The sequence below is a fragment of the Mobula hypostoma genome, chromosome 11 (genome assembly GCF_963921235.1).
Source record: "Mobula hypostoma chromosome 11, sMobHyp1.1, whole genome shotgun sequence".
Taxonomy (NCBI): Eukaryota; Metazoa; Chordata; class Chondrichthyes; order Myliobatiformes; family Myliobatidae; genus Mobula; species Mobula hypostoma.
The window spans coordinates 116,651,936-116,678,540 of record NC_086107.1 but is presented as its reverse complement, the minus strand read 5'-3'; the positions used below and the strand labels follow the sequence as shown (position 1 = coordinate 116,678,540).

The window sequence follows — 26,605 nt, the reverse complement described above, 5'->3', positions numbered from 1 at the left end:
TTCCAAGCACCTTAAAACTGTGTCCTCTCGTGCTAGCCATTTCAGCCCTGGGAAAAAGCCTCTGACTATCCACACAATCAATGTCTCTCATCATCTTACACACCTCTATCAGGTCACCTCCCATCCTCTGTCACTCCAAGGAAAAAAGGCAGAGTTCACTCAACCTATTCTCATAAGGCATGCTCCCCAATCCAGACAACGTCCTTGTAAATCTCCTCTGCACCCTTTCTATAGTTTCCACATCCTTCCTGTAGTGAGGTGACCAGAACTGAACACAGTACCGTACTCCAAGTGGGTCTGACTAAGGTCCTATATAGCTGTAACATTACCTCTCAGCTCCTAAACTCAATCCCATGATTAATGAAGGCCAATGCACCGTATGCCTTCTTAACCACAGAGTCAACCTGCGCAGCAGCTTTGAGTGTCCTATGGACTCGGACCCTAAGACCCCTCTGATCCTTACCATGAGTCTTACCATTAATACTATATTCTGCACACACAAAGCCAGGCTAACTATCCTTAATCAGTCTATAGCTATCCAAATACTTATATATCCAGCCCCTTAGAATACCTTCCAATAACTTTCCCACAACTGATGTCAGATTCACTGGCCTACAGTGTCCTGGTTTATGTTTACATACGTTTTTAAACAGTGGAACAACAATGTCTATCCTCCAATCCTCTGGTACCTCCCCTGTCACTAAGGATGATTTAAATATCTCTGTTAGGGACCCGGGAATTTCTGCACTTGCCTCCCACAGGGTTCAAGGGAACACATTGTCATGCCCTGGGGATTTATCCATGCTGATTGGCCTCAGGATAGAAAGTGGCAGTTGTCATGGGGGATTTTAACTTCCACATAGATTAGGTGAATCAGGTTGGTGAAGGAAGTCTTGAGGAGGACTTCATAGAATGCATCCGTGACGGCTTTCTTGAGCAGCATGTTTGTGAACCTACAAGGGAAAATACTATCTTAGATCTAGTCCTGTGCAATGAGAAAGGTAAGATTAACAATCTTGTAGTCAGGGATCCTCTTGGAAAGAGTGATCATAGTATGATTGAATTTCGCATTCAGATGGAGGATGAAATAGATCTAAAACTAGTGTATTATGCTTGAACAAGGGAGACTACAACAGGATGAGGGAGGAGTTGGCTAATGTGGATTGGGAGCACAGGCTCTTTGGTAGGACAGTTGAGGAACAGTGGAATACTTTCAAAGAGATTTTTCACAGTGCTCAACAAAAGTATATTCCAGTCAAAATTAAAGACAGTAAGTGTGGAGAGAGCCAGCCTTGGATAACTAGGGAAATAAAAATTAGTATCAAATTAAAAGCTCATGTGTACAAAGTCGCAAAGAGTAGTGGGAGACTGGGGGATTGGGAAAACTTTAAAAAGCAACAAAGAACAACCAAGTAAGAAATAAGGAAAGGGAAGATAGAGTATGAAAATAAATTAGCACAAAATATAAAAACAGATAGCAAAAGTTTTTATAAATGTTGTATATAAAGCGGAAGAGGGTAAAGTCAACGTAGGTCCCTTGGAAAATGAGAAGGGAAAATTGATATTGGGTGATAAGGAAATGGCTGAGTCATTGAACAACTGTTTTGTGTCGCTCTTCATGGTGGAGGACACGCCTGATATTCCAAAGAAGGATGTTATGGACAAAATGGAGATGAGGACCTCGATAAAATCACTGTCACTAAAGAGACAGTGATGAGCAAGCTAGAGGGCCTGAAGGTAGATAAGTCCCCTGGTCCTGATGGGATGCATCCCAGGGTGCAGAAGGAATTGGCGGAGGTTATAGTAGACGCGTTGGTAATCATTTATCAAAGTACTGTGCTGTACTATTCTATGTTCTATGTTCTAAAATTCTCCAGACTCTGGGCAGGTTCCGGCGGATTGGAAGACAGCAAATGTCACACCAATTTTTTAAAAAGGATGCAGGCAAAAGACAGGCAACTATAGGCCAGTTAGCTAACATCTGTAGTTGGAAAAATGCTTGAAGCTGTTATTAAGGAAGAAATAGTGAAACATTTAGAAAGGAGTGGTTCCATTAGACAGACGCAGCATGGATTCAGAAAGGGCAGGTCCTGTTTGACAAACTTACTGGAGTTCTTTGAGGACATAATGAGTGCAGTGAATAGAGGGGAATAGCTGGATGTTGTATACTTGGATTTCCAGAAGGCGTTCGATAAGGTGCCACACAAGAGACTTATAAATAAGATACGCATGGAGTCGGAGGAAGTGTATTGGCATGGATAGTGGATTGGCTAATCAATAGAAGGCAGGGAGTTGGATAAATGGGTGTTTCTCCAGTTGGCTGTCAGTGGTGAGTGGGGTGCCGCAGGGGTTGGTGCTGGGCCCGCAGCTGTTTACCATTTACATTGATGATTTGGAAGAGGGGACTAAGTGTAGCATAGCAAAATTTGCTGATGACACTTAACTGAGTGGAAAAGCAAATTGTACAGAGGATGTGGAGAGTCTGCAAAGGGATATAGATAGGTTAAGTGAGTGGGCCAAGAGCTGGCAGATGGAATACAACATTTGTAAATGCGAGATCATCCACTTTGGAAGGAATAATAGAAGAGCAGATTATTATTTAAATGGTGAAAGATTGCAGCATGCTGTTGTGCAGAGGGACTTGGGAGTGCTTGTTCATGAATTGCAAAAAGTTGGCTTGCAGGTGCAACAGGTTATTAAGAAGGCAAACGGAATGTTGGCCTTCATTGCTAGAGGGATTGAATTCAAGAGCAGGGAGGTCATGCTGCGACTATACAGGGTACTGGTGAGGCCGCACCTGGAGTACTGCGTGCAGTTCTGGTCTCCATACTTGAGGAAGGATATACTGGCTTTGGAGGCAGTGCAGAGGAGGTCCACCAGGTTGATTCCAGGGATGAAGGGGTTAACCTATGAGGACAGATTGTGTCGCCTGGAACTATACTCTCTGGAGTTCAGAAGAATGAGAGGGGATCTTATAGAAACGTACAAAATTTTGAAAGGGATAGATAAGATAAAAGTAGGAAAGTTGTTTCCATTGGTAGGTGAGACTAGAACTAGGGGACATTGCCTCAAGATTCAGGGGAGAAGATTTAGGACGGAGATGAGGAGAAACTATTTTTCCCAGAGAGTGGTGAATCTGTGGAATTCTCTGCTCAGGGAAGCAGTTGAGGCTTCCTCACTAAATATATTTAAGATACAGTTACATAGGTTTTTACATAGTAAGGGAATTAAGGGTGATGGGGAAAAGGCAGGTAGATGGAGATGAGTTTACCAACAGATCAGCCATGATCTTATTGAATGGCGGAGCAGGCTCGAAGGGCCAGATGGCCTACTCCTGCTCCTATTTCTTATGTTCTTATGTATGTCCTCCTGCTCTGTAATCTGTACAGGGTCCATGAAATTGATGCCACTTTGCCTCACTTCTATAGACTCTGTATCCATCTCCTGAGTAAATACAGATGCAAAAACAAAATATTTAATATCTTCCCCATCCCTTTTGGCTCCACATATGTATTAGAATTCTGATCTTCCAGGGAACCAATTTTGTCCCTTGCAATCCTTTTGTCCTAAACATACCTGTAGAATCCCCTGGGGTTCTCTTTCACCCTGTCTGCTTCAGCAACTTCATGCCTTCTTTTAGCCCTTATGATTTCTTTCTTCAGTGTTCTCTTGCATTTTGTACTCCATAAGCACCTCATTTGTTCCTACCTGCCCATTCCTGCTCTGCACCTTTTTTTCTCTTAATCAGGACCTCAATGCTCTTGAAAACCAAGGTTGCCTACACTAGTTATCTTTACCTTTTATTCTGACAGCCACATACAAGGTTTGTATTCTCAAAATTTCACTTTTGAAGGCCTCCCACTTACCAAGTACAACTTTGCCAGAAAACAGCCTGTCCCAATACACACATGCCATATCCTTTCTGAGACCATCAAAATTGGCTTTTCTCCAATTTAGAATCTCAGCCCACAGACCAGACCTATCTTTACCCATATTTACTTTAAAACTAAGGCATTATGGTCACTAGATGCAAAGTGTGGCCCTACACAAATCTCTGTCTCCTCCCTGTCTCATTCCCCAATAGCAGATCAAGTATCGCACACTCTCTCTTTGCAACTTCTACATACTGAAGGAGGAAACTTTCCTGAACACATTTGTCACACTGTCCCATCTAGTCTTTTTACAGTATGGGATTCCCAGTCAATGTGTTGAAAGTTAAAATCACCTACTTCAACAACCTTGTTTCTGACAACAGTCTTCAAATTTGCTCCTCTAAATCCTTAGGACTGCTGGGTGGTCTGCAATATAGCCCCATTAACATGGTCATACCTTTCTTATTTCTCAGTTCCACCCACAACACCTCACGAGAAGAGATCTCCCATCTGTCCTGACAGAGCACTGCTGTGACATTTTCCCTGACTAGTAATGCCACCCCTCCTGTTTTAATCCCTCCTGCTATGTCACGTCTAAAACAACAGAACGCCGAAATACTGAGCTGCCAGTCCTGCCCCTCCTACAACCAAGTCTCACTAATGGCCACAATGTTATAATTCCAGGTCTCATCCATGCCCTGAGATCATCCGCCTTTCTTACGATACTTCTTGCATTGAAATATGGAAGAACGAGCTGGTAGAGGGCGGGTAAAACTACAACGTTTAAAAGACAGATGACTGCATTGGAAAGAATCACGGGGTTATGAAGCAGTGGCAGCGGATGGCGAATTAGAGAAAGGGAGGAGTGCGAGGGGATAGAGAGTGCATAGAGATCAGAGAAGGTCACAGCGATGAGGTGGAGAGTAAGGAGGGAGAGTTTTAGAGAAATGGGCAGGGGTGTGGAGTAGGGAACTATAGGGGGTTTCACGGAGAAAGGGAGAAGAGCAGAGGTTTCAGAGAGAAGGAGAGTGGTGTAGATGCCGAACAAGGTCACACAGATGAGGAGGGGAGTGGGAAGAGAGGGGTTTAGAGAAATGGCCAGGAGTATAGAGTGGGCAGGGAGTGATGCAGACAAGGAGGGGTCTAGAGAAAGAAACAAGTCACACACATGAGGGAGTGCAGGGAAGACAGGGAGGGTCATAGAGATGGGTAAGGAGGGGGCGGTGTTGGACCTAGGGAAACGAGGGTATCACAAGGTCGGGGAAGAGTGTAGTAGAGGGAAGGGTGATGGAGATGGAGAGAGAGGGTTTGACAGAGTCAGGGTGGGATGTAGGGGAGGGAGGGGGTGATAGAAATGGGGAGAAGTACAGGGGAGGGAAAGGGGTGACGGAGACGGGAAGGAGAGTGGGGGATGGAGGGGATAATGCGGAAGGGAAGAGGTGTAGGGGAGGGAGGGGGTGATAGAGACAGGGAGGGTTGTAGGGGATGGAAGGGGTGATGAAGACTGGTAGGGAGGGTTGATGGAGATATGGAGGGAGGGGTAGAAGACAGGGAAGGGTATAGGAGAGGGAGGGGTGGCAGAGACAGAGAGGGGAGTAGGTGATGAAGGTGATTATGGAGACGAGGAGGGTGGAGATGATGGAGACAAGGAGGGAGGGGTGACAGAGATGGGGGAGGGGTGATGGAGATGAGGAAGGAAGGGGTGATGGAGATGGGGAGGGCTGTATGCGAGTGAGGGGGTGATGGAGATGAGGAGAGGTGTACGGGGTGACAGAGGGGTGGGGGTTTAACGGAGATGGGGAGGGCTGCACGGGAGGGAGGGGATGACAGAGATGGGGAGAGGTGTAGGGGAGGGAGGGGATGATGGAAACGGGGAGAGGGGATGGGGGGGCTGATGGGGAAGGGTGTATGGGAGAGGGGGGAGACGGGGATAGGTGTGGAGTGGGAGGGACGACAGACACGGAGAGGGGGAAGGGGGTGACAGAGACGAAAATGGGTGTAGGAGAGGGAGGAGGTGATGGAGACATGAGGGGTGTAGGGAAGGGAGGGGGTGACAGATGGCGAGGGGTGCAGGCATGGGAGGGGATAATGGAGCCAGGGAGGGGATTAAGAGAGGGAGGGAGTGACAGAGATGGGAAGTGGTGTAGCGGAGGGAGAGGGTGATGGAGTCAGGGAAGGGCGTAGGAGAACAAGGGAGTAAGGGAGGTGTGGGTACGACAGGGAGGTGTGTAGGGGACGGAGGGTTTTACGGAGATGGGAGGGGCATAGGGGAGGGAGGGATGTTGACGGAGATGGGAAGGGGTGTAGAGTAGGAAGGGGTGACAGAGATGGATGAGGAGGGGTGACGAGATAGGGAGGGAAGGTTGGGAGATGAAAGGGTATGGGGAGGAAGTGGGTGGTGGAGACAGGTAGAGGAGTAGGTGATGGAGGTGGTTACTGAATTGGGAAGGGGTAAGAGGAAGGTACATAGGGGAGGGTGGTGGTGATGGAGATGGGGCACAAGGGAGGGGGGTGTCGGAGATGGGGAGGAAGCGAGTAATGATGGGCAGACTGTAGGGGCGTGAGGGGCTGATGGAAACAAGGAAGGGGGAATCAGGGATGACAGAGTTGGGGAGGGAGGGGTGACGGAGACGGGGGGGAGTGAAGGGAAGGGAGGAGGTGATGGAGACGGGGGAGTGTAGGGAAGGGAGGAGGTGATGGGGATGGGGAGGAGTGTAGGGAAGGGAGGAGGTGATGGGGAAGTGGGTACAGGAGAGGGGGGTAGATGGGGAGGGGTGTAGTGAGTGATGGTGTGACAGTCACAGGAAGGGGTGTAGGGGAGGGAGGGGGTGACAGAGATGGGGAGGGGTGTAGGGGAGGGGGGTGACAGAGAGGGGGAGGGGTGTAGGGGAGGGGAGTGACAGAGACGGGAAGGGTGTTGGGGAGGGAGGGGGTGACGGAGACGGGAGGGGTGTTGGGGAGGGAGGGGGTGACGGAGATGGGAGGGGTGTGGGGCTGGGAGGGAGTGACAGAGATGGGAGGGGTGTGGGGGAGGGAGGGGGTGACAGAGATGGGAGGGGTGTTGGGGAGGGAGGGGGTGACAGAGACAGGAAGGGGTGTCGGGGAGGGAGCGGGTGACGGAGATGGGAGGGGTGTGGGGGAGGGAGGGAGTGACAGAGATGGGAGGGGTGTGGGGGAGGGAGGGGGTGACGGAGATGGGAGGGGTGTTGGGGAGGGAGGGGTTGACAGAGACAGGAAGGGGTGTCGGGGAGGGAGAGGGTGACGGAGACGAGGAGGGGTGTTGGGGAGGGAGGGGGTGACAGAGACGGGAGGGGTGTAGGGGAGGGAGGGGGTGACAGAGACGGGAGGAGTGTTGGGGAGGGAAGGGGTGATGAAGACAGAGTGTTTGCATAAGCAGATCCTTTGATAAGGACTGAGATTAAAGCCTTTACATTACACGAGGTCATGTGCTTCTCTGACGATAATCTGAGTGGCAGCGTGTGGTGTGACTGTCTGCATGTGTGGCAAATCCCCTTGACATTTCCTTAACCGAAACACGAAAACTGGTTAAACCCCACTAGGACTCTCCGAGAAATACCTTGTGAATCACTCTCCAGACTCTCCTCTGCCAGCATCTGCTCCCTCCCTCCCTTGAGGGGCCTCATCAAGTTGCAGTTCTTCCTGTGTCACCCCCAGCGGATCTCTCACACTCTGCTCCGGGGATCTCAGTGATATCAGCACACATCCGCCCCACCAAATAGACCGTGAGAGTTTGTCTCAGCCTGCACACCCTCCACTGGCACCCCTCCCTCTGTTGCAGCCTCCATGCTCTCTCCCTCTAGATTGCTATCTCTGCCTTCTCTCCATCTCCTCTCTCTATCTCTCTCCTCTCTCTCCATCTCTCCCTTTCTCTCCATATCTCTTTCTCCCCATCTCTTTATCCTCTCTCTATTTCTCTCCTGCCTGCCTCCATCTCTCCCTCTCGCTCTCTATTCCTCCATCCCTCCCTTTCTCTCTCCATCTCTCCCTGCCTCCCTCTCCCTTTCTCTCTGTCCATCTCTCCCTCCACTCTCTCCATCTTTCTCTCTCCCCCTCACTCTCATAGCTCCATCCCACCCTCTATCCCCCTATCCGCCAGTGTCCCATCCCAGTCCCTCTGGTGAATGTCTCACCTGGTTTCCAGGATGTTATTTCGGCAGGACCGGACGATGATAAGACCTGCACTTGATGCCATCACTGCCTGTACTGAGGATACCAGCCTGTAGAGAGGGGGAGAACCATCGAACATAGAACACTACAGCACAGTACAGTCCCTTTGGCCCATGATGTTGTGCCAACTTTTAATCTATCCTAAGATCAATCTAACCTTTCCTCCCACATAGCCCCCCGTTTTTCTTTTATCCATGTGCTTATCTTAAATGTCCCCGATGTATCTGCCTTCAACACCACCCCTGGCAGCGTGTTCCACACACCCACCACTCTCTGTGTAAAATACCTACCTCTGACATCCACTCTGCACTTTCCTCCAATCACCTTAAAATTATGCCCTCTTGTATTAGCCATGTTCATCCTGGGAAAATGTCCCTGGCTCTCCACTCGATTTATGCTTTTCATTGTCTTATATACCTCTGTCTTCACCTCTCATCTTCCTTCGCTCCAAAAAGCCCTAGCTCACTCAGCCTTTCTGCATATGACACGCTCTCTAATCCAGGCAGCATCCTGGTGAATCTCCTCTGCACTCTCTCTAAATCTTCCATATCCTTCCTCTAATGACCAACCACAACTCAACACAATGCTCCAAATGTGCTCTAAGCAGGGTTTTATAGCTGTGACATTACTTTGCGGTGCTTGACTCAGTCCCCTGGCTAATGAAGGCCAACCACCATAAACTTTCTAAACAACCCAATCAACTTGCGTAGCAACTGTAAGAAATCGACGGACATGGGCCTCAAGATCTTTCTGTTCTTGCAAATTGCTAAGAAACCTGCCCTTAACCCTGTACTCTGCCTTTGTACGACCTTCCAAAGTGAATCACTTCACACTTTTCCAGATTGAGCTCCATCTGCCACTCCTCAGCCCATCTCCACATCATGTCAATATCCTGTTGTAAACTACAACAATGTTCTACGCTATCCACACCTCCAGTAACCTTTGTGTCAACTGCAAACTTACTAACCAACTTTCCCCTTCCTGATCCAAGTAATTTATAAAAATCATAAAGAGCAGGGGTCCAAGTACAGATCCCAATCGTCACCAACACTTGGGCAGAATACGCTCCATCTATAACCAATGTTCCCTCTGAGGTGGTCACAGGTGAACAAGCACACAACTTTTGCTACTAGTACACAAAGGAATTTAAATTGCACATGTTAAGTATATTTCATGATCACATTTCTTTTTCCGGTTTCTGATGTGGATGGTGTTGACAATGTGGAGTTTGTGATTATTTGTCTGCGGATTTTAGAACTGGCATATTTATACTGTTTTTATTGAAGAAATTATTCAGTGCACACATGTTATTGGCATTGGGCAAAAAATTGCACAGCACAAGATTTTTGTGCACACTGGTCATTACAAATTAAAGGGAACATTGCCTTCTATGGGAAAGTCAATTCTGCATCCATACAGCCAAGTTTCCCTGGATCCCATACCTCCTGACTTTCTGAATGAGCCTACCATGGGGCACCTAATCAGATTCCTAACTTAAATTCATATTCACCACATCCACTGCTCTATCTTTATCAATGTGCTCTGTCACATCCTCAAAGAATTCAATCAGACTCATGAGGCAAGACCTGCCCCTCACAAAGCCAAGTTGACTATTCCTAATCAGACTATGCTTCTCCAAATGCTCATAAATCATGTCTCTAAGAAGCATCTCCAATAATTGCCCACCACTGAAGATTCAGTTAATTAATTGGCTAGTTAAGCTCGTCATCCCTACAAGGGCATAGGCTGCCGACAGCAGATTGCCAGAGTTCTCCAATCTGGGCCAGACTGCTGGTGGTCCTGGATGATAGAAGGTTGATTGACCAGTGGCTTCCACGGACTAGCAGCTTTCGCTGCACGACTTCATACGTCTTCTAGGCAAAGATCCTTCCTCTCCCAGGAATGAGGTCTTCAGTGTTTCTGTAGCTCTGGGTTTTTATGGGATGGGGTTCATAGCCCCATGCCCAACTGTCCTTCTTTCTCAGCCGGACATGGGACTGTCCATAGCAAAGTTGCAGTTAGACTCACTGGTCTGTAATTCCCAGGGTTATCCCCACTCCCTCTCTTGAAAAAAGGAATTACATTTAGCACCCTCCAATCATGTGGCACTGCTCTTGTAGGCAGTGATAATGTAAAAATCATTGCCAAAGGCACAGCAGTCCCTTTCCTTGCTTCTCACTGTAACTTTCCGGGGTATAATCCTTCCGGTCCTGGGGACTTACCTATCCTAATGTTTTTCAAAAGTTCTAGCATACCCACTTTATTAACATCCAGCACATAAGCCTGTTTCATGGTGTCCTCACAAACATCACTAAGGACCTCCCATACCTCCTCCAACTCCAAGCACGCTTTCTCTCGGGCTCTGATCAGTGTTCCCCTCACTCTGGCCATCCACCTGCTCTCCGCCTGTAGAATGCTGTGGAGTTTTCCATAATCCCACTTGCCCTCGCCTTAGAATTTCCCCTTTGAGATTTCGGGTGGGAGTGAGAAGTGGTGAGAGGGAAAGCAGAGAGGCAGTGCAGTGAGGGGAGAGGGGGGAAGAGCAGGGGGCAGGGGGAAGGGTGGGGGTGATGGGGGAATGGGGACACGTGATGGAAGAAAAGGAAAGGGGAAGGGGAGAAGGTGAAGGGGAAGTGGGAAGAGGAGATGGCTGGAGAAGGGAATATATAAGATGAGAGGGTGGGCAGAGAGGGAGAAGGGGAGAAGGAGGAAAGGAGAGGGGGAGAGGGGAAGGGAGATAGGGAAGGGGAGAGAGAGAAGGGGTGGGGGAAGGGACAGATGAAGGAAAGGGAAGGGGAAGGGGTGAGGGGGAAGGGAGAGGAAAGGGGAGAGGGAGAGAGAGACGGAGAGGGTAGGGGAGACGGAGGGGGAGGGGAGGGGAGAAGGGAGAGCAGAAGAGAGGGGAAGCAGGAGGGGGAAGGGGAGAATGTGAAGGGAAAGGGTGGATAGGAAGGAGAAGGGGAAGAGAAAGTGGGCCAAGAGGAAAGCAGGTGGGTGAAGAAGAAGGGGAAGGAGAAAGTGTGAAGGAGAGGGGTGGAAGGGGAGGGAGAAGGGGTACAGGGAAGGGGAGTAGGAGAGAGGAGAGAGGGGAAGGGAGAGGGGGAAGGGAGGGGGAAAGGGAGGGGGAAAGGGAGGGGGAAAGGGAGAGGGGAAAGGGAGGGGGAAAGGGAGGGGGAAAGGGAGAGGGGAAAGGGAGAGGGGGAAGGGAGAGGGGGAAGGGAGAGGGGGAAGGGAGAGGGGGAAGGGAGAGGGGGAAGGGAGAGGGGGAAGGGAGAGGGGGAAGGGAGAGGGGGAAGGGAGGGGGAAAGGGAGAGGGGAAGGGAGAGGGGGAAGGGAGGGGGAAGGGAGGGGGAAAGGGAGGGGGAAAGGGAGGGGGGAAGGGAGAGGGGAAAGGGAGGAGGAAAGGGAGGGGGAAAGGGAGAGGGAAAGGGAGAGGGGGAAGGGAGAGGGGGAAGGGAGAGGGGGAAGGGAGAGGGGGAAGGGAGAGGGGGAAGGGAGAGGGGGAAGGGGGAAGGGAGAGGGGGAAGGGGAGAGGGAAGGGGAGGGAGAAGGGGAAGGGGGAAGGGGGAGGGAGAAGGGGAAGGGAGAAGGGGAAGGGAGGGGGAAAGGGAGGGGGAAGGGAGGGGGAAAGGGAGGGGGAAAGGGAGGGGGAAGGGGAGGGGGAAGGGAAAGGGAGAGGGGGAAGGGAGAGGGGAAAGGGAGAGGGGAAAGGGAGAGGGGGAAAGGGAGAGGGGGAAAAGGAGGGGAAAGGAGAGGGGGAAAGGAGAGGGGGAAAGGAGAGGGGGAAAGGAGAGGGGGAAAGGAGAGGGGGGAAGGAGAGGGGGGAAGGGAGGGGGAAGGGAAAGGAGGGGGGAAATGGAGAGGGGGGAAGGGAGAGGGGGAAGGGAGAGGGGGAAGGGAGAGGGGAAGGGAGAGGGGAAGGGAGAGGGGAAGGCAGAGGGGAAGGGAGAGGGGAAGGGAGAGGGGAAGGGAGAGGGGGAAAGGGAGGGGAAAGGGAGAGGGAGAAAGGAGAGGGGGAAGGGAAAGGAGAGGGGGAAGGGAGAGGGAAATGGAGAGGGGGGAAGGGAGAGGGGAAGGGAGGGGGGAAAGGGAGGGGAAAGGGAGAGGGGGAAAGGAGAGGGGGAAGGGAGGGGGAATGGAGAGGGGGAAGGGAGAGGGGAAGGGAGAAGGGAAGGGAGAAGGGAAGGGAGAAGGGAAGGGAGGGAGAAGGAAGAGGGGAAGGAAGAGGGGAAGGAAGAGGGGAAGGGAGAGGGAAAGGGAGAGGGAAAGGGAGAGGCGAAGGGAGGGGGAAGGGAAAGGAGGGGGAAGGGAGGGAGAAAGGGAGAGGGGGAAGGGAGGGGGGAGGGAGAGGGGGAACGGGAGGGGAAGGGAGGGGGGAGGGAGGGGGGAGGGAGAGGGGGAAGGGGAAAGGAAGGAGAGAGAGGGAAGGAGGAGGGGAAGATGATTGGGGAAGGAGAGAAGGGAAGGGGAGGAAGAGGAGGATGGGGAGAAGAGAGGGAGAGGGGGAATGGAGGAAGGGAGGGAGGACAAAGGGGAGAGGGGAGTGGGAGATGGGTGGTGAGTGAAGAAGAGAATATGTGAAGTGAGAGGATGGGGAAAGAGGAAGGAAGAGAAGGGAGATGGGAGTGATAGAGACTGGGGAGACACAGTCCATTTGAGGGGCACAGGCTAGGGTCTGACAGTCACCACAACCTGGCTCACACTCACCTGGAGGAGAGAATGACAGCATCGGTCTCCCCCCATCCCGGTACTGGCAGCTGCTTCAGGCACCTCCGGCACAGACTGAACAGAGCGGGGAAGAACAGGGAGCCCAAAGCCAACTCGGTCAGCATGTCTGGAGAAGGGAAAGAGGAGTGAGTGAGGCAGTTAAACCACTCACTGTCTCCATCATCTCCTACCCATCTCTGACACCCTCTCTCCATCTCCATCACCCCCAACCCCTCCCCATCAACACAAACCCCTTCCTCCCCTACACCACTCCCCATTGTCATCAGCCCCTTCTCCCCTCCGTCAGACCCTTCCCGCTTCCGTCTCTACAAATCACCCCCTGTCTCTGTCACCCCTTCCATCCCCTACACCCGTCCCCATCTCCATCTCTACAAATCCCTCCCCATCTCCATCACCCCTTCCCTGAATCTATCACCACTTCCCCATCTCTGTCAACCCCTCTCCATCTGAGACACTCCCTCCCCATCTCTGTCAACTCCTCCTTGTCTGCATCACCTTCTCCCCATCTTCGTCACCCCCCCCCTCCATTCCATCACCACCTCCCTATCTCCATCACCCCCTCTGTCCTGGACACTGCCCTCCCAACTCCACTACCCCTCACTATCTCCATTAACCCCTCTCTGTCTCTGTCAACCGCTTCCTCCCCTACACATTCCCCATTTCCATCATCCCTTCCCTCCCCATACCTCTCTCTGTCTCTGTGGCCCCTCTGGCCCTGACGGTTAATGTGAGAGGTTTGACAATCTGTGCAGACCCTCAGCCACAACAGACAACCCCAGTGGATCTGGGAACAGGTGAGAAATGGAGATCATGTGGAGACCTCTTCCCCCCCAACTTTGGCTCAGAGCCCTAGAGTCATCTGTTTAACATTTGCATCTTGGTAAAAGTGAGTAGAGCTCCCTCTCACCCCTGTCTCCTTTCTCTCTCTCTCTCTCTCTCTCTCTCTCTGGGATTCACTCACCTCTGTTTCTCCCTCTCGCTTTCTGACTCTCTCTGTCTCTCGTTCTCTCCCTCTTTCTCTTGTCTCACTGTATCTTTCCCTGTCTCTCTCTCCATCTCTATTGCTCCCTATCTGTTTCTTTCTCCCCATCTCACTCTATGTCTCTTCCTGTCTCTTCCTCATTCCATCTCTCTATTGCCCTCTCTATCCATCTCCATCTCTCTCTCTCTCCAAACGCAGTTCATAGTCTGACCACAGCCGCACTCCTCAACAACCTCTCGCAGAATCTGATGTAACTCCCCTGCACGTTCATCCTGCCATGTACAGAAACTGCTCTGGAGGGAGGGGGACATGCAGTGAAGAGTGATAGAGAGAGGTGAGAATGAGGAGGAAGTGGGGAGAGGGAGACAGAAATGGAAGAGCAGAGGGAAGGGGACAGGGTGTGAGAGAGGAGGAAGGAGAGGAGGGAGGGGGACAGAGGGAAAGGAAGGAAGAGGGGAAGAGAGGTGAGGAGAGAGGAGGAGGGGGAAAGTGGGAAGAGGAAGACAGGAAGATGAGAGAAATGGGATGGGGCAATAAAGAGGGTATGGAGGGCAAGAAGGTGAGGTAAAGAGTTTGGTTAGAGTGAGGGAGAGAGAAAGGTGAGTGAGGTGAGAAAATGGGGAGGAAAGAGATTGAGAAGAGGCAGAAGACGGGGAGAAAATGCAGAAAAAGGGTTGACAGGGTGGGAGAAGAATTAGAGACAGGGACAGAGTGGTGGAGAGAGGTGTGGGGAAGAGAGGGAGGCAGAACAATGGAGGGGAAGAAAGAAGGAGAGGGGAGAGAAGGAAAGAGAAGAGAGAGTAAGGGAGAGAGGGGGTAGAGTGGGAAGAAAGAGGAAGGTGGGACTGGGGTTACAGATGGGGATTCGAGGAGAAAGAAGGAGAGAGGGAGGGTTGAGTGGCAAGAAGGAAGGGGTGAGAGGGTGTGAAAGACAAAGGGGTGGGGAGAGTGGTTGAGAAAGTGGAAGGAAGGTGAAGAATGTGGGATAGAGAGAGTGTGGAGGAGGGGAGAGAGAGTGGGAGAAAAAGAATGGAGAAAGAGGAGAGAGAGGTGGAGAGGGGGACAGAGAGAGGAGGAAGAGAGGGGGAAGAGAGGAGGACAAAGAATGGTGAAAGAGGAGGAGAAAGAGGTGGAGAGGGGGACAGAGAGAGGGGGAAGAGAGGGGGGAAGAGAGGAGGAGAGAGAATGGCAAAAGAGGAGGAGAGAGATGTGGCAAGGGGAACAGAGATAGGGGGAGAGAGAGGGGGAAAGAGGAGGAGAGAGAGGTGGAGAGGGGGACAGAGAGAGGAGGAAGAGAGGGGGGAAGAGAGGAGGACAAAGAATGGTGAAAGAGGAGGAGAAAGAGGTGGAGAGGGGGACAGAGAGAGGGGGAAGAGAGGGGGGAAGAGAGGAGGAGAGAGAATGGCAAAAGAGGAGGAGAGAGATGTGGCAAGGGGAACAGAGATAGGGGGAGAGAGAGGGGGAAGAGGAGGAGAGAGAGGTGGAGAGGGGGACAGAGAGAGGAGGAAGAGAGGGGGGAAGAGAGGAGGACAGAGAATATGAAGGAGGAGGAGAGAGAGGTGGAGAGGGGGACAGAGAGAGGGGGAAGAGAGGGGGGAAGAGAGAAGGACAGAGAATGGTGAAAGAGGAGGAGAGAGAGGTGGAGAGGGGGACAGAGAAAGAGAGGGGGAGAGGAGGAGGAGAGCGAAGGGGAGATGGATGAAGAGAGAGGGTTGAAGATTAGGCCCGGTCATTATCAGTGGGAAAGGAAAGGGGATGGAGGCAGACAAAAGAAATTAACAAGATGGAAGATGGGAAGAGAGAGAGAGAGAGGGAGAGAGTCAGAGAGACAGAGACAGAAAGACAGAGAGAGAGAGAGAGAGAGAGAGAGAGAGAGAAGGACGCAGTGAATAAATAGATGAAGAGAAATGGGAGGGAGCAGGAGAGACTGGAGGGGGAAGGGTCAAAATGAGATGGGGAGGGAGGGAGGCAGAGGGGTGATGGACAGACAGGGAGAGACAGAGCGACAGAGATGGAGAACGAGACAGAGAGAGTCTCTCTCCGCCTGGCCCTCTCACTCACACTCTCTCTCACACTGACTCACTGTCAAGATATACATGATATTGTGTGTGATCTTACCCACACGAAGCTGAATGCCCCCCCGGCTCAGTGCATACCGAGTGCCTGTGTACGAGAGCAGCGAGATCAGTGACTGGTGGGCGATGGGAGTGGATCGAGGTAGAGAGAGAGAGAGAGAGAGAGAGAGAGAGAGAGAGAGAGAGAGGGAGAGAGAGAGTGTGCTTAAGAGGCTGTACCGGTGTTTGGCTCTGCAGCAGATTACCCGAGATTAAAATGCTGCCACTCAGCTGTTTATGCGAACAGAGCCAGGATATGGATCAGCGTGACATTGCTTCAAGGGTGACGTGGTTCCAAATCCCTGGGATTACTTCCCATGGTCTGCCCCCACCCCCCTTCCTCTCCCCACCTCCCTCAGGGCCTGAGAGCATCTGTCCTGGAGGTGGCTGGAGAGAGGGGATGGGAAATCAGCTGTGTGTCTGTCTCTCTCTGTGTTTTGTTGTGTGTGTTTATGTGTGTACATGTCTGTGTTTATATGTACTGTATATCCGTGTTTGTCTCTGTGTATTGTCGTATGTGTGTGTCTGTGTTTATGTGTGTACATGTCTGTGGTTATACATATATCCCTATATGTGTCTGTTTTGTTGTGTGTGTGTGTGTGTGTGTTTATGTGTATATCTGTGTGTGTTGTGTATGTGGCACTGTTTATGTGTACATATGCCTGTCTTTCTGTTTTTGTTGTATCTGTAGTTGTTATGTGAATCTATATGTATGTTGTGCCTGCATGTCAGTGTTCATGCATACATTTACATTGCATCTGTGTGTCAGCTTCAGTGTTTTTGTTGAGTCTGTGTGTCACTGATAATGTGTGTGTCTATGTTATCTTTGTGTGTCTGTATACGTCTCGTGTTTTTGTGTCTGTCAGTATTTATGTTTGTGTATATGTTGCTGTGTGTCGTGCATGTGTCTATCTGGATATAAGTCTGTGTCTGTTATCTGTTTTTCTGTATCTGTGTTATGTTGGTGTGTGATGAGGGTGACAAAAGTCACAGCAATGAGTGGCTACGTGTGAAAAAATGGGTACTTGTCAATTTCAGAATGTGTGTGCACAGCTGGTAAATGTATGTGAATGTGCAAATGTATGTTCTGAGTGTGTAAACCCATATACGTATCTGTAACACACATCAAAGTTGCTGGTGAACGCAGCAGGCCAGGCAGCATCTCTAGGAAGAGGTACAGTTGACATTTCGGGCCGAGACCCTTCGTCAGGACTAACTGAAAGAAGAGCTAGTAAGAGATTTGAAAGTGGGAGGGGGAGGGGGAGATCCGAAATGATAGGAGAAGACAGGAGGAGAAGGATGGAGCCAAGAGCTGGACAGGTGATTGGCAAAGGGGATATGAGAGGATCACGGGACAGGAGATCTGGGGAGAAAGACGGTGGGGGGACCCAGAGGATGGGCAAGGGTATAGTGAGAGGGACAGAGGTAGAAAAAAGAGAGAGAGAAAAAGAATGTGTGTATATAAATAAATAACGGATGGGGTACGAGGGGGAGGTGGGGCATACGTGCAACTCAATTCAAGTCGTTTATTGTCATTTAACTATATACAATGAGACAACGTTTCCCCGAACCAGGGTGTAAGGCACAGTAGTACACATAACACACATAACACATAATAACTTATGAAGGTAAGAATAAAATCTACAGATGAATCACACATAAATAACAAACTAAAGTGCAATAATGTTAAATATTGTAAGGTACAGGTACAGAACAGATTAACCAGTGACAGTTCTAAGATGATGCGGCAGGGAGTTCAGAAGCCTACTAGCCTGGGAGACGAAACTGGTTCTCATCCTGATCATTCTTGTTTTTTTGTCTCCTGCCTGATGGTAGGAAGTCAGAGGATGCTGGGTGGGTGGCTGGGATCCTAATTAATACTAAGAGCTCTGTGTACACATGCTCCTGGTAAATGTCCTTGATGGGTGGTAGGGAGACCCCTATGATCCTCTCAGCTGTTATCACAGTCCTCTGTAGGGGCTTCTGGTCCGATGTTCTGATGATCCCAGACTAGATGGAGATGCAACTTGTCAGGATGCTCTCAATGGTGCTCCTGTACACGCAGTAAGGATAGTGGTGGGGGGGACCTCACTGCCTCAGTCTTAGAAACACAGAGAACCTACAGCACAATACAGCCCTTCAGCCCACAAAGCTGTGCTGAATAAGTCCTTACCTTAGAACTACCAAGGATTACCCACAGCCCTCTATTTTTCTAAGCTCCATGTGTCCATCCAGGAGTCTCTTAAAAGACCCTATCATTTCCACCTCCACCACCGCCGCCGGCAGCCCATTCCACACACTCACCACTCTCTGCGTAAAAAACATCTCCTCTATACCTGCTTCCAAGCACCTTACAACTATGCCCTCTTGTGCTAGTCATTTCAGCCCTGGGAAAAAGCCTCTGACTATCCACACGATCAATGCCTCTCATTATTTTATACACCTCTATCAGGTCACACCTCAACCTCCTTCACTCCCAGGGTAAAAGGACGAGTTCACTCAATCTATTCTCATAAGGCATGCTCCCCAATCCAGGTAACATCCTTGTAAGTCTCCTCTGCACCCTTTCTATGGTTTCCATGTCTTTCCTCTAGTGAAGCGACCAGAACTGAGCACAGTACTCCAAGTGGGGCCTGACCAGGGTCCTATATACCCGCAACATGATCTCTTGACTCTTAAACTCAATCCCACGATTGATGAAGGCCAATGCACCGTATGCCTTCTTAACCACAGAGTCAACCTGCATAGCAGCTTTGAGTGTCCTAAGGACTTGGACCCCAAGATCCCTCTGATCCTCCACACTGCCAAGAGTCTTACCATTAATACTATATTCTGCCATCATATTTGACCTACCAAAATGAACCACCTCACACTTATCAGGGTTGAACTCCATCTGCTATTTCTCAGCCCAGTTTTGCATCCTATCAAGATCCCGCTGTAACCTCTGACAGCCCTCCACACTATCCACAACACCCCCAACCTTTGTGTCATCAGCAAATTTACTAACCCATCCTGCCACTTCTTGGGTCCCAGAACCGATCCCTGTTTCAAGAAGGCCGATTGATGACCTTTGAGAAATTAGTAACTAAATATTCTCTCTCATACTCACACTTTTTGCAATATCTTCAGGTCAGTCATTTCTTACAAGAATATTTAAGTAATTTTCCATATATACAAGATTCCGACCTGTTAGACATTATTTTAAGAATGAATCCTTTAGTGAAAGGTTTTATTGGGAAAATTTATAATTTACTATTACAACAGGATAATTATCCTTTACCTAAGATTAAGCAAGATTGAGAAAGAGAGCTTAACATGACCTTGATAACAGAGGATTGGTTGTGAATTTTGAAGTTGTTAACTCTTCTCCGATTTGCGCCAGTCACTCTCTAATTCAATTTAAAATTGTACATCGTTTGACAAAGGAGACACTGTCTAAAATATTTCCTAATGTTAATAGTCAGTGTAATAGATGTAAAACTGAGACAGCTACATTGACACATATGTTTTGGTCGTGTTCTGTACTGAAACAGTTTTGGAAATCTATTTTTTCTGCAATTTCTAAAGCTTTAAAAATTAATTTACAACCTAATAAATTGACAGTTTTGTTTGGTATAATTCCTCAATATTATCATGGTATTTCTATATCAGACCAACGTGTAATTGCATTTGTCACATTATTGGCCAGAAGGGCTATTTTATTGAAATGGAAAGATGTCTCTGCTCCCACTTTGATACAATGGTTCTCTTGGATGATGCTATGTCTTATTTTGGAAAAAATCAGAAGTTGAACTTTTGATCCTCGATTTGACTTTGAGAAAATGTGGGGCTCTTATGCCTGCTACTATCATTTGATTTGATTTAATTAAGATGGTCCCCTTCTGATTCTTGGGTAAATGGATTTGGTTGACAGATTGATGTTTCTGTTATGGAAGCTTGTACAGCGTATAGCTCCAGGTTTGTGCTCCAAATGGGCTTTTTTTCCTCGTTTTACTTTGTTAGTGGGGGGGGGGTTGCTTTAGTTAGTAGGGTTCTTTTTTCCTTCTTTCTTTTTTCCAAAAAAAAACAGCTTTAACATTTTGTTTTTTTTATTATTATTATTATTATTGATATATTTTTAGCTTGGTTGATAGTTTAACTTATTATACATATTGATATGTTGACTTGATTATTTTAATGTATTTTTGTTGTTGATTTTCAATAATAATTAATAAAAAGATTTAACAATGAAAATGAAAATACTGTATTCTGCCATCATATTTGACTTACCAAAATGAACCACCTCACACTTATCTGGGTTGAACTCCATCTGCCACTTCTCAGGCCAGTTTTGCATCCTATCAATGTCCCGCTGTAACATCTGACAGCCCTCCACACTATCCACAACACCCCCAACCTTTGTGTCATCAGCAAATTTACTAACCCATCCCTCCACTTCTTTATCCAGGTCATTTATAAAAATCATGAAGAGTTGGCGTCCCAGAACAGATCCCTGAGGCACACCACTGGTCACCAACCTCCATGCAGAATATGACCCATCCACAACCAGTTCTGGATCCACAAAGCAATGTCCCCTTGGATCCCATGCCTCCTTACTTTCTCAATAAGCCTTGCATAAGGTACCTTGTCAAATGCCTTGCTGAAATCCATATACACTACATCTACGGCTCTACTTTCATCAATGTGTTTAGTCACATCCTCAATAAATTCAATCAGGCTTGTAAGGCACGACCTGCCTTTGATAAAGCCATGCTGACTATTCCTAATCATATTATACTTCTCCAAATTTCATAAATCCTACCTCTCAGGATCTTCTCCATCAACTTACCAACCACTGAAGTAAGACTCACTGGTCTATAATTTTCTGGGCTATCCCTAATCCCTTTCTTGAATAAGGGAACAACATCCGCAATCCTCCGGAACCTCTCCCATCCTCATTGATGATGCAAAGATTATCACCAGAGGCTTCCCACAGTAGCCTGGGGTACATCCCGTCCAGACCCGGTGATGTATCCAACTTGATGCTTTCAAAAAGCTCCAGCACATCCTCTTCCTTATATCTACATGCTCAAGCTTTTCAGTCCACTGCAAGTCATCCCTACATTTGCCAAGATCCTTTTCCGTATTGAATACGGAAGCAATGTATTCATTAAGTACCTCTGCCATCTCCTCCGGTTCCATACACACTTTTCCACTGTCACACTTGATTGGTCCTATTCTCTCACATCTTATCCTCTTGCTCTTCACATACTTGTAGAATGCCTTGGGGTTTTCCTTAATCCTGTCCGCCAAGGCCTTCTCATGGCCCCTTCTGGCTCTCCTCATTTCATTCTTAAACTCCTTCCTGCTAGCCTTATAACCTTCTACAGTGGTCCCCAGCCTCCGGGCCGTGGACCGACACATTGCTGCGAAGAATTCAGCGGTGCAGCGGTAGTCGGAACGCACCCAGCACATCTTTAAGAAAAAAGCTGAAATAAACAAGCTAATTAATTAGGTGCCGCCCAGCACGTAAATGTCGGCCTAGATCAGAGGTGACGCAATCGGCAATCACCTCTGATCTGGGCCAACATTTATGTGCCAGACGGCACCTAATTAATTAGTTTGTTTATTTCGGCTTTTTTCTTAAAGATGTGCTGGGTGCGTTCCGACTACCGCTGCACCACTGAATTCTTCGCAGCAATGTGTCAGTCCGTGGCCCGGAGGCTGGGGACCACTGATCTTCTAGATCTCTATCATTACCTAGTTTTTTGAACCTTTTGTAAGCTCTTCTTTTCTTCTTCACTAGATTTACAACAGCCTTTGTACACCACAGTTCCTGTACCCTACCATCCTTTCCCTGTCTCATTGGAACATATCTATGCAGAACCCCACGAAAATATCCCCTGAACATTTGCCACATTTCTTCCGTAAGTTTCCCTGAGAACATCTGTTTCCAGTTTTGCTTCCAAGTTTCTGCCTGATAGCATCATATTTCCCCTTACTCCAATTAAACGTTTCCCTAACTTGTCTGTTCCTATCCCTCTCCAATGCTATGGTAAAGGAGACAGAATCGTGATCACTATCTCCAAAATGCTCTCCCACTGAGAGACCTGATACCTGACCAGATTCACTTCTCAATACCACTTCTTAGGAAGTGGAAGCACTGCTGTGTCTTCTTGCTCAGGGAAGTGATATTTAGGGACCAGGTGAGATCATCCATGTTGTCAACTCTCAGGAATTTGCTGCATTTAACTCTCTCTATGGAAGAGTCATGTAGTCACAGAGGTGGATGGTTCACCTGCACCTTCTGGAGTCCTGAAATCACAGCAGGTAGGTCATTGTAATGGCATGTTAGTGTGTGTATATCTGTAAGGTTAAGTGTGTGTGTGTGTGTGTGTATGTGAGAGAGAGAGAGACCCTCCTAGAACGTGAGGGAAATGTTTGATTGCGTGGAGGTAGATGTACTATATGTGTGTGTGTGTGTCAGAAAGAGGGACAGAGAGAGAGAAAGACCATTGTGTCTGTTGTGACAGAGATACCTCCACATATGTGTGAGAGAAAATTGCACTATGTGCATGCATATGAGGTACCAACACTGTGTGTACAAGATGCTGGTGAGGTCACATTTGGACTATTGTTAAAAGAAAGATACCATGAAAAAAAAATAGAAACATAGAAAACCTACAGCACAATACAGGCTCTTTGGCCACAATGCTGTGCTGAACATGTCCTTACCTTAGAAATTACCTAGGGTTACCCACAACCCTCTCTTTTTCTGAGCTCCATGTACCTATCCAGGAGTCCCTTAAAAGACCCTATCATATCCGTCTCCACCGTTGCCGGCAGCCCATTCCACACACTCACCACTCTCTGCATAAAAAACTTACCCCTGACTTCTCCTCTGTACCTACTTCCAAGCACCTTAAAACTATGCCCTCTTGTGTTAGCCACTTCAGCCCTGGGAAAAAGCCTCTGACTATCCACACGATCAATGCCTCTCATCATCTTATACACCTCTATCAGGTCACCTCTCACCCTCTGTCACTCCAAGGAAAAAAGGCCAAGTTCACTCAACCTAAGGCATGCTCCCCAATCCAGGTAACATCCTTGCAAATCTCCTCTGCACCTTTTCTATGGTTTCCACATGCACAGTACTCCAAGTGGGGTCTGACCAGGGTCCTATATAGCTGCAACATTACACCTCAGCTCCTAAACTCAATTCCACCATTGATGAAGGCCAATGCACCGTATGCCTTCTTAACCACAGAGTCAACCTGCATAGTAGCTTTGAGTGTCCTATGGACTCAGACCCCAAGATCCCTCTGATCCTCCACACTGCCAAGAGTCTTACCATTAATACTATATTCTGCCATCATATTTGACCTACCAAAATGAACCACCTCACACTTACCTGGGTTGAACTCCATCTGCTACTTCTCAGGCCAGTTTTGCATCCTATCGATGTCCCGCTGTAACCTCTGACAGCCCTCCACACTATCCACAACACCTCCAACCTTTATGTCATCATCACGAAGAGTTGGAGTCCCAGAACTGATCCCTGAGGCACACCACTGGTGACCGACCTCCATGCAGAATATGACCCGTTTACAACCACTCTTTGCTTTCTGTGGGCAAGCCAGTTCTGGATCCACAAAGCAATATCCCAATCTGTTCCCAATATATGCTTCCAAGTTTCTGCCTTATAGCCTCATATTTCTCCTTACTCCAATTAAAAGCTTTCCCAACTTGTCTGTTCCTATCCCTCTCCAATGCTATGGTAAAGGAGTTGGGTTGAGATCACTATCTCCAAAATGCTCTCCCACTGAGAGTTCTGACACCTGACCAGGTTCATTTCCCAATACCTGATCAAGTACAGCCTCTCCTCTTGTAGCTTATCTACATATTGTGTCAAGAAACTTTCTTTTCGGAAGACCAAACGGGTTTTATTAAAGGTCGTTACTCTTTTTATAATATTCGCACACTGTTAAATATTGTTTATACTCCCTCACAAAATGTTCCTGAGTGTGTTATCTCTTTAGATGCTGAGAAAGCTTTTGATAGAGTAGAATGGCCTTATTTATTTAAGGTGCTTGAAATGTTTAATTTTAGCTCGAAATTTATATCCTGGATTAAACAGTTATATCATTCTCCTGTGGCCTCGGTCCGTACTAACTCTTTAAGTTCACCTTTTTTCCCTCTTTTTCGAGGTACTCGACAAGGTTGTCCTCTTAGTCCTTTATTATTTGATATTGCATTAGAACCTCTTGCAATTGCCATTCGAGAATCTCCAAATATTACTGGGATAACTCAGGGCTTAAAGTCCCATAAAATATCACTCTATGCTGATGACTTACTTTTATATATTTCTAATCCCCAAAAATCCATCCCGGCTGTTTTAGAGCTATTAGAACAATTTGGTCTTTTTTCAGGTTATAAATTAAATCTTAGTAAGAGTGAACTTTTTCCGATTAATAAACAACTTCCCTTATATTATAACTTTCCATTTAAATTGATTAATAATTATTTTTCATATTTTGGGATTAAAATTACTTGTAAACACAAAGATTTATTTAAGATTAACTTTTTACCATTAATAGACCATATTATTCAACTTTCATCTAAATGGTTTCCTTTATATTTAACTTTGGTTGGTCGTATTAATGCAGTTAAGATGTTTTTTTGCCAAAATTTTTATATATATTTCAGGCATTACCAATCTTTGTTCCAAAATCTTTTTTTGACAAAGTCGACTCTAAAATTTCTTCATTTATTTGGCAAAATAAAAACCCGAGACTGGGTAAAATACATTTACAGAAAGCTAAGAGAGATGGAGGCTTAGCATTACCTAACTTTAGACTTTATTACTGGGCAATTAATATTCGACATATGAAATTCTGGTTACTTGACCAGGATATACTATCCATTCCTAAATGGGTAGCATTGGAATTACAATCTGTTCAGGGTTATACACTTGGCTCTATTTTAGGTTCCTCTCTTCCTTTTGATTTGAAACGCCTTAAACAGGTGTCTAACCCGATAGTTAAATATACCTTACGTATTTGGTTTCAATTCAGAAAATTTTTTGATCTTAATCAATTTGGGTTAGCGATTCCTATTTTAGGTAACATATTTTTTCCTCCCTCTTTTACGGATCGTGCTTTTCAAATTTGGAAGACTAAGGGTATTTCACGGTTTTTGGATTTATTTTTAGATGGTTCCCTTATGTCTTTTGAACAATTATCTAATAAATATAACTTATCAAGAATACATTTTTTTTAGATATCTACAAGTTAGAAATTTCCTAAGTACTATACTCTCTTCCTTTCCAATGCTTCCTCCTACATACATTTTAGATACTATAATTAACCTTAATCCATGTCAGAAAGGTGCATCAGCTATGATTTATAATATTATTATGAAACTTAGGAAAGCTCCATTTGATAAGATTAGGGTAGATTGGGAACAGGAATTGGGGTTTATCATTTCCGTGGATGACTGGGGGCAGATTTTACAATTAGTCAATACTTCCTCTATCTGTGCTAAACATTCCCTAATTCAATTTAAAGTTGTTCATAGAGCACATATGTCCAAAGATAAGTTAGCGCGCTTTTATTCTCATATTAATCCTTTTTGTGATAGATGTCCGGGGCATATAGCCTCTTTAACTCATATGTTTTGGTCTTGCCCTACTCTGGAAACTTTTTGGAGAGACATTTTTAATATTATCTCAAAGGTATTGAATATAGATATCTCTCCTCACCCTATTACTGCTATCTTTGGACTACCTAAAATTTCTAGTAATCTTTCTCCTTCAGCCCATAGAATGATTGCATTTCTTACTTTAATGGCGAAAAGATGTATCTTACAACATTGGAAAGAGCTTAATGCTCCAACTACCTTTTTTTGGTTTTCTCAGACGATATTATGCTTGAATTTGGAGAAAATTAGAAGCAATCTTTATGACTCCTCATTTAAATTTGAACAGACCTGGAGATCTTTTATTCAATATTTTCATTTAATGTAATATATACCCTTCTTGTTTTTTTTCACTGTTTTTAATGGAGGTCGGAATTGAGGACGTGATTTTAAGTTTAACTCTGTTTGGTTTCAAGTTAGCCCATTGCTTTGCTTTGCTTTTAGTTAGTTGCACGGTGGGTTTTTTTTGGGGTTTTTTTTCCTTTTCTCTATTGATATATATATAAAATTAGTATACTATTATGTTACCTTGGTATGTTATGTTTAAATTACATTGTTTGTAGTATTTTTTTTGTATTAATATCTTCTGTAATTTTATTATATTCTAACAGTGTATTAGTGCCTATATGGCTTACCTTTTTGTATACTTATTTAATAAAAAGATTTAAAAAGAAAGAAAGAAACCTTCTTGAACACACCTGACAAACTCCACCCCATCTAAACCCCTCGCTCTAGGGACATGCCAATCAATATTTGGGAAATTAAAATCTCCCACAACGACAACCCTGTTATCATTACACCTTTCCAGAATCTGTCTCCCCATCTGCTCCTCGATGTTCCTGTTACTATTGGGTGGTCTATAAACAGCACCCAGTGGAGTTATTGACCCCTTCCTGTTCCTAACTTCCACCTACAGAGATTCCGTAGACAATCCAGGCCGACTAGGGGGAATGCCATACTAGATCTAGTATTAGGTAACGAACCGGGTCAGGTCACAGATCTCTCAGTGGGTGAGCATCTGGGGAACAGTGACCACCGCTCCCTGG

General features: G+C 47.1%; 1 protein-coding gene across 9 annotated transcripts in view; it reads right to left on the bottom strand.

Annotated features, from left to right (window-relative positions):
- Positions 1–26,605, bottom strand: part of tlcd3ba (TLC domain containing 3Ba) — a 77,971-nt gene that overhangs the window by 33,737 nt on the left and 17,629 nt on the right. For 3 of the 9 annotated variants that reach the window (XM_063063071.1, XM_063063067.1, XM_063063076.1), the window contains exons 2-3: positions 12,768–12,894; positions 8,024–8,110 (exon numbers count right to left, since the gene is read on the bottom strand). In XM_063063071.1, coding sequence (XP_062919141.1) covers positions 8,024–8,110; positions 12,768–12,892 — 212 coding nt within the window. In that variant the 5' untranslated portion in view covers positions 12,893–12,894. Of the gene's footprint in view, positions 1–8,023; positions 8,111–12,767; positions 12,895–13,474; positions 14,894–15,888; positions 15,983–26,605 lie in introns of those variants that run through there. The other 6 variants (XM_063063069.1, XM_063063072.1, XM_063063070.1 and 3 more) reach the window with 6 other exon arrangements.